Genomic DNA, 12,133 nt, shown 5'->3' with positions numbered 1-12,133 from the left:
GAGTTGGAATAAACGCCGTGGCAATGGGTTAGTTTGCTTGGTACATATACAGACATATACATATACATGTATGGGGGATTCAGAAAGTTCACGGAAATGTGCATTTTTTCTTTGCAGCCTGGCAGTAGTCCAGTGTCCCCATCACTCTCCTGAGGCTCAGTGCGCCTCTTTCTTTTACGTCCCCCATTCCAGGGCTTCACCCATCACGTTCCCATTCCACTCCGCCTTCTGGATCACTCACATCTTACAAGTCTGAGTCTGCTCGGGTGTCACCTTTTCGGCCATGACGGAACCAGCTTGAACGGGTCCGAAGCCTTGGTTTGCTTCTACTTCGTAGGATGGTGGGGTCTAGATGATGAGGCCTGTGCAAGGGGACTTCAATCTGTTCTTGAAAAGACGGAGTGACAAGATCATGGGATTTCCCCACCGGCGTTTTGAAGACCCCTCCTACTTGTTCTCTGAGTGATAGCAGGAGGTGTTGCAAGTGGGCTTTCAGATGCATTCAAGAATAATGCCTGTCAACTCCGGCTGGGCACTGGAGGCTGATGTAGGAAGCAAATATCTGAAGGATGGGCATTGGTTTAGCCTACATACAGAGGTCGTAAACTTTTAAGTCCACTTGTAGTTAGCCATCATCTGTGCATATGTCGTTAGTTGCTGTTGAGTTGGCTATGATGCATAATGGCTTGATGTATACCAGAAGGAAACAAGACTGTTGTTTCAAGATATTTATCTATCTATCTACTTTATTGTGAATTAGGTGAACATTTCCAGCAGACCATCAGTTCTACATTTAACAACTCATACACATTTTGTTTCAAGCCCCATTGAAATCCCCACACTACATCATCACTTACCATGTTGCCCGTGTCAGTTTCCTCTTCTGTGAACTTTGTCCTTGGAAAAATGCTTTTTTATCTTTCAGTGTATGTTTTCCAAGAACTTTTTTAAGTTCTCTCTCTCTCTTTCTCCCTCTCTCTCTCTCTCACTCACTCTCACTCTCTCTTTCTCACACACACACACACACACACACACACGCACATCTATAATACATACCTTGTTGTTAAGTGCCATCAAGTTGGTTTTGACTCGTGGGGACCCTGCCTGTGTACGACAGGATGGGTGGAACGTGCCCGCCCGATGCCAGTCCCGCAATTGTTCTTCTGTTTGAGACCTTTCTTGCAGCCACCGTGTCCATCCATCTGGTCAAGGGCCTTCCTCTTTTTCGGTGATCCTCCACTTTACAAAGCATGATGTACTTTTCCAGGAACTGATCTCTCCTGATAACATGTCCAAAGTATGTGAGACAAAGTGTGGCCAGTCTCAGTTTTAAGGAGCATTCTGGCTGTACTTCTTCCAAAACAGATGTGTTGGTTCTCTGGCAATCCATGGTACTTTCAGTTTTCTTCACCAGCATCTTGACTTAGATGCATCAATTCTTCTCCAGTCTTCCTTGTTCACTGTCCACCTTTCACATGCAGATGAGGTGGTTGGCGATACCTTACCTTGTGACATCTTTCCTCTTTTAACGCTGGTCCCATGCAGCAGACGTGCCCAATGCAGTGTGTCATTTGATTTCCTGACTGCTGTTTCCAGGGATGTTGCTGTGGGGCCAAGTAAAATGGAGATGAAATCCTTGACGACTTCAATCTTTTCTCTGTTTATCATGAAGGTTTCTATTGATCTAGTTGTAAGGATTGTGCGTGTGTGTGACAGAGAGAGAGAAAGAGAGAGACACTGTGTTGGAATCCATACTGAAGGCTGAAGTCCTTGATCTTCAGCAGCAAGGACTTCAACTTCTCTCTCTCAGTAAGCAAGTTTGTGTCATCTGCATACCACAGGATGTTGCAACCTTTCCTCCAGTCCTGATGTTGTGTTCTTTTTAATATAGCCCAGCTTCTCGTATTACTTGTTCAGCATATGATTGAATAAGTAAAGTGAAAGAATACTACTCTGACATACACGTTTCCTGATTCTAAACCACTTAGTATTCCCTTGTTCTGTTAGAAAAACTACATTTAGTCTAGGTACACGTTGTGCTTGCACACAGTAAAGTGTTCTGGAATTCCCGTTTTTTCTGAATGTTATCCATAGTTTGATCCACACAGTCAAATTGCTTTGCGTCGTCAGTAAAATGCAAGCAGCCATGTTTCCGATAGTCTCTGCTTTCAGCAATGATACATCTGATGTCAGCAGTGACATCTCCTGTTCCACGTCCTCTTCTGAACCTGGTGTGAGGTTCTAGCAGCTCCCTATTGATGTACTGCTGCAGCCATTTCACTTGCTTGTGATATTAATACTATTGTTTGATAACTTCTGCATTCTGTTGGACCACTTTTCTTTGGAATGGGTACAAATATGGGTCTCTTCCAGTTGTTTGGCCAGGTAGCTGTTTTTCAGATTTCCTGGCATAAACAAGGGAGGGCTTCTAGTGCTGCATCAGCATTTTGAAATGTTTCAGTTGGTGTTCTGTCAACTCCCGGAGCCTTGTTTTTAGCGCTCACCTTTGGTGCAGCTGAGAGCTCTTCTTTTGGTGATAATGGTCCTGGATCATGCGCTGCTCCTGACGTGCTTGCTCTTATGGTTTGGTTCTTCTGTACCTGTACTGAGTTTCTTTTCCGTTGTTCTGTCTGTCCTCTGTGAGTGACGTGTGAAAGTCCTCCACTGTGATTGTAAAGTTGACCGTGTCTGTTTTCAATTCTGTTACATTTTGTTTCCTGCATCTGCGAGTCCTTTCATTGGATGCGTAGATACGTTCTTTGACCCTATCCCCTTGTTGGATTAATCCTTTTATCATTGTACAGTACCCTCCATTGTCTCTTATGCTTACGCTACATTTTGCCTGATAGTCTATTTTATTAGAAATTGATATTGTCACTCTTGTATATTTGGTTGCCATGTGCTTGACATATGTTTTCATCCTTTGTCTTTGATCCCATTGTCGTACTTGTGTCTAAGACATGTCTCAATATGTAGACAGCATGTTGATGGGTTCTTTTTTTCTTATCCATTCTAGTACTCTCAGCCTCTTGACTGACACATTTAATCCACTTACATTCAGTGTAACTATTGGTAGGCATGAATTTGCTACTATCATTTTGCAGTGATGTGTGGTGCTGCAGTTTGCTTTGTTCCATATATTTTTTCTGTGTTGAGTTCATTTTGTTATGGATTTTCTTATGATTTTTCTTTATTACTATTGTGTTAATGTTTGCTGAATCTTCATTTTTCTCTTGACTTTGGTGAGAAAGCTTATTAATTTTATTTGATCTTACCTTGTGTTTTATTATTACCTCCCTAAGTTTAGAACAGTCTGTTCTGCCATTATCACACATCTTGACAGCCTTTCCATTTGAAAGTTCAGTGGCTGCCATTTATTATCACTATTCTTTTACAAATCCATGCCTCTCTTTTCCTAACTTCCTATTGTCTTAGAGGTTTGCTTTATTTTGGATACCTCTCTATTGGGGTTGGTTTCCAGGTGATATTCTTATGTGGCTTTATCTCGGGTTGTTGGCTGCCACTGATGGTTCTGTCTGGATGACTCCCTTTCACCTTTCTTGTAAAGTTGAGTTTTTATCAGTTCCCTTAATTTCTGTTTTTTTCTGGGAATGTCCTCATTTTGTCATCATTGGCTGACAGTCTTTGTCTGCCGTTGTCTTGGATGTTGCCCTGCTGCTGTCTTTCATGCTCGGGTCTTGAGGTATCAGGGCTTCTCGTGTGTAGCTGCGTTGTTTGAACTTTGGTTCGGGGAAGATTGAGTATGAAATGCCTTAGTAATTTTCCTTTGGGCTCTAGTGTGTTTGGTGTACATATGCATTTTGTACAGGAGTCCTGGTGACGTAGTGCTTTTTGTCGGCATAGCTTCTCATTTTTCATGGTATTAGATAACTTTTCTTCTTCTTTTTAAATCATTTTATTGGGGGCTTTTACAACTTTTATCACAATCCATTGCGTCAAGCACACTTGTACATTTGTTGCCATCATTGTTCTCAAAACATTTGCTTTCTACTTGAGCCCTTGGCATCAGCTCCTCATTTTCCCCTCCCTCCCCACTCCCCCCTCCCTCATGAACTCTTGATAGTTTATAAATTATTATTATTTTGTCATATCTTACCGTGTCCGATGTCTCCTGTCACCCACTTCTCTGTCGTCCGTCCCCCAGGGAGGAGGTTATATTATATGTAGATCCTTGCAATCGGTTCCCCCTTTCTACCCCACCTTCCCCCCCACCCTCCCAACATCGCCACTCTCACCAGATACGTTTTCTAACAAGGTTCAGATGGTCTTCTTCAACATAGTCTCAGTTTGGTTTTTTTTCTTATCTCCCCCGTTCTGGAATGCTGATCACGTCTAAGTAAGTTATTCTTCTGGAGAGTGCCCCACATGATGTTTTTGTTCTTTTGTTCTTGCTGAATATCCCTTTTAACAGATCAGCATTGATAGACATATCGTCAATCTCACTAATGCTGCCTTCATGGATACTGTTCCACTCCTTCGCCCTTCCAATGCATTTTTTATTTCTGAAATGTTAGTACTGACCTTTAGGTATCTGTTTTCGAATAACGTTATTTTTCCATTTATCAGTCTACTCTTTCCCCCCCCCCCTGAATTAGTCTAGAATTCTGTCTGGGGTTTTCTTGATCTCTTACTTAATCTGTTGAAAGGTCCTAACTAAAATTCTTTTGAATTCCTCACCAGGGAGTTCTAAGACCATTTCTTCCTCAGGAAGGTTTTCTGGCTCTGATCACTTGTCTCTCAAAACTGGGGTTTTCTGTTGTCTCTTAGCACATTGTAGTATTACTAGATTTGTATGATTGTCCCATGTTGGTATGTTTTGCCGAGATTTTCTGGTCTGTTTTGTTTTTCCCCTTTTTAAGATCACTCTGGGTGGGGCAGGCTTACTGTTCCCGCTGCTTTGGCAGCACTTAGGTGTTCACCCCTTGTCTTCTGGTGGGTGTGGTTGCAGATGGGAGTTTGTGCGCAGCTCTATCTTTACTGCTCACGTAGAGCAGTGGAAGGCAGTGTGGGTTGGTTTGGGCCTCTGTGTGTTGTTACTCAAGTGTTGAAGGAGTGGGTGGTGACATTCACCCAGTGGATGGAGCAGCAAGAGAAACGAGTGTTGTTGGGTACTAGGGACATAGTTGCTGCCTTCTGCCAGGTGTGTAAAACCAAACAAAGAATAATAAATGAATGCACATATATATGTATATACAAGGAGGGGATAAAAAAGAAAATGAGAGAAGGGGAGAGGACGATTCCCGGTCTGCATAGCACACACTGTTCAGTGCAGAGGTAGTGGGCATTTGGCGCCTGATTCATGGGATGTGCTACACAGGAGTGGTTTGCAAGAGCATACCCCACAAACCTCAGTGGCTGTGAGCGTAATTTTCTTGTTACACATGAGCGTGGCTTATGCCACTGGAAGAGTGGAGTAGAGGAGGGTTGTTGGGGATGGTGGGGTGGAGGGAGAGCACCATTTTCCCACCAGGAGGGTGTAGGAGGGTAGAAGGGAAGAGCATAACTCTCTGGTCACCTGTCACCAGAGTTGGCACTGGTCCTGCCCCAGTATGCACATTGCTTCAAATAATTCAAAATGGCCACGCTCTGCATGACTAGTTGACAGTTCTCTGCTCGTATATTTCCTTGTTCACTGTTTTCACTCAGTTCCCTTTCCAGTTGATATTTTGTTTGCGGCTTTGTCCTTTGTTTTGGCAACCAGAGTTCCAGGATCATCACCTGTATCTGTTTCACTAAGTTTCCCACGTCTTTCTTGTAGAGGGTCTGGGTAGCATGTCTGTCTACTCCACCACCTTGGAGCTGTCTTTCCAGGTCTTCACTGTATTCAGCCCCAACTGGAATTTTCACATGAGCTGTAGGTGGTGTGATCTGCACTTGGCCCTTGGCCTTGTTCCGACTGATGATGTTGAGCTCCTCTGTTGACTCTCTCCACAGACAGTTGATTTGACATCTGTGTATCGTATCTGGCGAGTGTGGTGAGGTCCATGTGCACAGTCCCTGTTTACATTGTTACATTATGTTGTTGAAAAGACATTTGTAACGAATAATTTGTTGGTCTTGTAAAATTCTACCGTGAGATCTCCAGCATCGTTTCTCTCACCAAGGCCATATCTTCCAACTGCCAGCTCATCCTCTTTGTTTCCAACATTCGTGTTCCAATTATCAGTAATTATCACAATTTCAGACTGCAGAAGTTGGAAAGACTCTTTGATTTCTTTATCTTTGGCTTTAGTGATTGATGCATGGATTTGAATGATACTCTTAATTGGTTTTCCTTATCATCATGTGAGTATCAACTTATCACTGGCAGCATTGTACTTCAGGATAGATATTGATGTGTCCTTTTGACAATAAATATCATGCCACACTCATTGGTTTGTCATATAATCCCCCATGAGCTTTGGGGCCTCCTCACATATGCCTAACTCAATGGTACTGGGTTTTGTTTGTTTGTTACGTAGACTTGCCATCCATACCGAAAGCAGACGTCCTTGATCTGCATCAGCAGGTGCTTCAAGTCCTTGCTTTCAGCAAGCAAGGCTGTGTCCCCCTTCAGCAAGTAATGCTGTCTTCTTCATACAGTCCAGCTTCTCATACGATGTGCTCAGGACCCAGTTTTGAGGAGAAATTGAATGGTGTGGGGAGCCCAGCCGGCCTTTTCTGCCTCCCAAGGCTGATGCTGTAAGGAAGGGCCAGAGGATGCCACAAGTGCCTCACCTGCCATCCTTCTGTACTCTACTCTGATGCCAACTGTTCCTCCCACAATCCTACAGCTTCCCCACACTACTTTGGGGTTTTTTAAAAACAGTATTTAATTGTAGTTAGCACACATTTCAATAGATGTTCAGCAGTGTGGTAGAACATTACATCTATCAATCCTCTCTGTGTTTTTGTTTGTTTGTTTCTTCCAGTCAGGGTGTGTTACAAAGTTCTTTTAGGGATGCTAATAAATGCCCAAAGATCATGTCACTTCACTGTAAGTCCCAACTGGAAGGCCCTCAGCACAAGCTCCCTAGGCTGGCAAACGCAGCTCCCTGGATTAAATACCCAGAGGCACCCCACTCCAGAAGCCCCCAAACACTCATCTTGTCTTGCTTGGTGGGCTGGGAAGTGGACCACTCTTTGTCTCATGCTCTGGCTCCTGGTGCTGCCGCTGTTGCTCCCCTGTCATTTGTCTTGTGTCACACCTGTCTCCTGCGCCAAAGAAGCTCACCACATCAGGGGTCTTGTGGTCCAGAGAATGCGTGTCACTCATGGGTCTTGCTTCTGGTGAGACCCCACTCACTGTTTGTAGGACGACTCACTGCATACCCCGTGGGCTAGCAGTCATTCACAGTGAATCATAACGTAATCCATTATCTTCCCCTCCTCCCTGCCCCGACCCATCGGGAAAATGAGAGTGGTTTGGGGAGAATAACAAAGACTGTGGCCAGAGGAGCCATGAAAATATGTATGATGACAAGACACAATCCTGACGCAGACCTTTCCTGCTTTTACACCATTTTCTATTCCCTAGCGGTAGCCCTCATGGTAGTTCAGCCCTAGTGGCAGTCACCTAATCTAGTGTCAATTTAGGGATTAAGAGGTGGAGTCTAGGCTGTCAATCTGGAGATAGCCAATAAGACTTCTGTGTGGGCATGGCCTTCTGATAGTTCTGGAAAATCTGGGACTTCCTTCTTGGAGGCAGAAAACACTTCTCTCTCTCTCTCTGCTACTCCCTGGGAGACATTGCAGCCGACAAGACCTCGGAAGCCGGAGAAGCCACAGAGAGACCCCTGCCAGCACTGAGATGTTTACAACGCCACTGGACCCAAAGACTTTATACCCACTGGCTTGTGATCGTCCTGCATTTGACTTCATTGCATGTGTTTTGTGAGTCTGAAGAGGACTTTATAGATTGATATTGGACATATGGTAATATTGGACTCATGGACTTGATCTGGACTGGGCTGGGATATTTTCTCCATGTTCAATTGCTCTTGTATATAACCTCTTTCTTATACACATATGTGTGTCCATGGATTTGTTTCTCTAGTCTACCCAGACTAACACAGTCCTCTTGGACCACATACAGGTTCCAAATGAGCACAATGAAGTATTCTGGAATTCTCCCTTTTCTCAGTACTATCTGTGGTTTGTTAGGATCTACATAGTCAAATGCTTTTGCAGAGTCAATAAAACACAAGTCAACAGCTCTCTGGTGGTCTCTGCATTCAGCCAAGACCCAGCCAGGGTCAACAGTGACATCCCTCATTCCAACATCCTCTTCTGGATCCAGCTTGAATTTGTGAGAGCTGCCCATTGGTCTACTGCTGCAGTCCTCTTAAAAGTACCTTCGGCAAAATCTTGTGACATTACTGATGCTGTTCAGTGACATTACTGATGCTGTTCAGTAGTTTCTACATTCTGTTGCCTCTCACCTGTCTTTGGAATGGGTACAAACATGGATCTCCTTGTCACCTGGCCAGGTAGCTGGGTCCCAAATGTCGTGGTACAGCTCGTGAGTGCTTTCAGAGCTTCATCGGTATATTGAGCATTTTCATTTGGTATGCTCTCAGTTCCCAGACACTTGCTTCTGGGTAATGCCTTCAGTGCAGCTTGAACTTCTTTCAGTGCCTTCGGTTCTTGATCATAAGCTACCTCTTAAAATGCTTGCAAATCAGTTCTTTTTGGTACAGTGACTCTGTGTCTTCCTTCCATACGCTTTGGATGCTTCCTGCCTCATTCAATATTTTGACCATATAACCCCTCAGTTTTGCAACTCGAAGCTTGAATTTTTTTTCTTAGTTCTTTCAGTTTGATATTCTGAGCGTGTTCCACTGTGTTCATCTGGGTAAACTAGGGAAATAAATCCACAGAAACTCATATGTATAAGAGAGAGTTTAAATAAAGAGTAAGTGTACATTAAGAAAGCATCCCAACCCAGTGCTGTCCAAGCCCATAAGTCCAACATTAGCCCAAATGTCTGACACCAATCTACAAAGTCCTCAACCTTAGCCCATATGTCCAACAGCAATGTTCAAAGTCCTCCTCCATCTCACAAAACACACGCAGTGATGCCGACTGCAGGAGGAAAGCCAAATCGGTGAGTGTGTAAGCATCTCAGCGCTGGCAGGGGTCTTGACACGGCTGCTCCAGCACCCAGGGCTGCATATGGGTAGGTCCATGTGGCTTCTCAGTGATGTCTTGCAGGAAATGAGCCTTGCCAGCTAAAGCAAAGAACTGACTGCACCTTGGTCCAACCATCAGAGAGCAAAGAGACCTGAGAACTAGAAAGGTGAGGTTCACCGAGCCATTTATCGCTCCGCCCTTCAATTCACCCCACATGTGTTTATGGGCCATGTTGGCACAATAAACCTCAACTATATCATCCACCTTTTTTGTTTTCTAACTCCAGGTCTTTGCAGTTTTGTGCTAACACTCAGCCGTCTCGTCTAAGGCTCCCCCTGAAGCGCTCTGTTCAAGCTCTTCGTTGTCCCTTCTCTTGCTCTAGCCGCCCTATGGTCTAGGGCAGGTTTCAGAGTCTCTTCGGACTTCCACGCTGATCTTTTCTTCCTGTCCTGTCTTTTGAATGACCTTTTGCTTCCTTCCTGTAGGATGCTCTTGACGGCATTCCACAGCTCGTCAGGCCTTCCGTCATGAGTGTTCACTGAGTCCGATCTGCTCTCGGGATGGTCTCGGAATTCAGATGGGATAGACTGTAGGTTCCGCTTCACCTGCATGCACATAGGTGCAGGTGGTGGTCTGCTCCACGTCAGTCCCTGGCCGTGTGGCACAGCTGATCGTGGGTTTCACCATCATCGATTTAATTCCTGCGTGTTTTGTCTGGCGAAGTCCAGGTGCATGGGTGCCACTTAGGTTGTCAATAAAGGTATTGGTCTTGCAAAACAGTTCATTATAAAACAGGTCATTATAGGCCAAGTCAGAACAAAATAAAGCAAAACCAAGCCCAAATAGCTATCCCTTTTCTTAATAGTCTGTGCTCTTTCTTAGAGGTGCAGGGGACCCTCATTACGTGGGAAATCCATTATTTGAAAAATGACCCACTCTTTGTAAATGCATTTATGAACCCTGCCGACGGTGCCTTTGCAGTCATTTGTGGATGAGTGCAAAGCTGTGACACACAGTCACCAGACATGGTCCCTGTGGGGGGCAACTGGGGCACACTTTGCCTGGAAACAAGTGTCTCGGTGCTTGCACTGTAAACAACTATCCTCTTACCACTTATTTTAGCACCAGATGTATTTTTTTTTTGCCCCTTTGTGCTTTTTATTGGTGCTATTGCTGTGTAAAGGGGCCCAGAATGCCGCGCTAATATGCTATCAAGTGTTCCTAAGGGCACGAAGTCAGTGCCCCACGTGTTAGACCCTCTTTGTTCATGCATGAGCGTTAGCACTGTTGACTGTGAGTTCAGTGTTACTGCTTTAATAAATGTGTTCAACAGCTGTTTGTAAGCACAATTTAAAATACACACACGCAAAGAATCAGGTTAGGTATTGATCAGTCGTCCAGAATGTGCCCAGAAGCTCACGGGAACCTCACTGGTATTCCCCTAGGAGCCATGGTTCCATCGTCACTAATTCGGTGCTTGCAGTGACGAGACGAGAACTGCTGCACATCACGAGAACCAACTCTGTTTTGTTAGGGCTCTTTTTATGACCCCTTTTCAAGGAAAACCCACCTTTAAAGTCGTCAGTGAGGTGGGGGCTTACACCTCGGGTCATCCAACAGTTCAGGCCGCTGACCAGCCTCCCCTGTGCTTTCCCTTTCTCACTCCCGGCTGGCTCCTGCGGGCTGCTGCCTTCCATTTCACCCACGGCCCGGCCATCAGCAGTCTAGCCCCCCACCTGCTCGCCTCCCCGCCCTTGCCCAACCCCCTCTTGGCTCTTGGCTAGCTCCAAAGTCGATATGCCCTTTGCCATGAAAGCCCCCTTCTTGGCTTTTACTTAGTTTTGTTTTCCTTCTTTCAAACAGTGTCCCTCCCCGCAAGACCATTTCTCCTTGTGCGATTGACTGAAGTCACCCAGCAGAATGTTCTCCAGGTCCATCCACACCATGAGGGCCTTCGTGGCCTCCTACGACGTATCATGTGGTTGCAGTTCCAAACAGAGAGAAGTTTCTCGTGTCAATCAACTCCCATATGCCCCCCATCCTGATCCACCCTCGTCAGCACTGTGCCCCAAGTGCTTTCTCATGTTAGCTGTCTATACACACAAATACACCAGGTCCTCATGAATCGAGTTTCTCACTAGCCAGCATTTTACAGGTGAAAAGAGGAAATCCACTCGCTGACTTTTGGCATTGAGGACGTACGTCTGGCAGTGAAGACACAGAGGTGCGAGAGTAGCACTGGCTGTGATGGCGAAGGTTGTGAGGGGTCTTCAGAAAGTTCGTGGAAAGATGGAATGAACTCATCTTGGAATTTTCCCACAAACTTTCTGAAGGCGCCTCGGGTGTGTCATCTTGGCCAGGTCATAGTTCTCGATGGTGTGGCCATTAGATGACAATGCCACTTGACATTTGCGCAGCGAAGAGACTTGGCAGTTGGATAGCGATGTACCCATCTTCCACTTTATGATCTCATGACAGCTGCATGTAATGCTGGCTTTTTCATAACAGCCTGGTGTTTGGGACCCAACCAATGCCAGTAAGTGGTGTGTGTGTGAACTGTTTGAGCTTACACTGTAGGCGGCATTTCACTTTACAGGGGTACAATACAGGATATATGTCCTAGGGGATTTATTTTATAAGACCACAGCCCATGGATCAGATTTGGGAGTGTCACCGTCTCTAAGCCCCAGACTTCATTCAGATCCCTCCATCTCTCACAGCAGGGTACTCTCCAGCACTGTTCTTGCGGCTCAGGATCCAGAAGGCTCCCGTGTGTCCCTTTGCCATCTCCGGAAGTCTCCAGCATGACCAGTTGTTTTATAGGGTACTCCTCCATTGGGGTCGAGTAGCACTGGAGCCTCTCACTCTGAGTATGCCGTCTGAGGAGTGTCCTCCTGCTTTCTGCCTCCAGGACCTGGAAGCCGCCGAGAGAGGCCCCTGTCGGCCACGCGGAAAACCGTGCACAAGGCTGAGGACCGAGAGGAAGACGCCTCGGCCGTGC

General features: G+C 45.5%; 1 protein-coding gene across 1 annotated transcript in view; it reads left to right on the top strand.

Annotated features, from left to right (window-relative positions):
* Positions 1-12,133, top strand: part of KATNIP (katanin interacting protein) — a 183,927-nt gene that overhangs the window by 101,609 nt on the left and 70,185 nt on the right. Inside the window, exon 8 of the mRNA XM_045284933.1 lies at positions 12,044-12,129. Coding sequence (XP_045140868.1) covers positions 12,044-12,129 — 86 coding nt within the window. The remainder of the gene's footprint in view (positions 1-12,043; positions 12,130-12,133) is intronic.

This window comes from Echinops telfairi, unplaced genomic scaffold (genome assembly GCF_000313985.2).
Source record: "Echinops telfairi isolate 266 unplaced genomic scaffold, ASM31398v2 ScPeMD7_5;HRSCAF=22, whole genome shotgun sequence".
NCBI classification, from domain to species: domain Eukaryota; kingdom Metazoa; phylum Chordata; class Mammalia; order Afrosoricida; family Tenrecidae; genus Echinops; species Echinops telfairi.
This window is presented reverse-complemented; position numbering and strand designations above follow the sequence as displayed.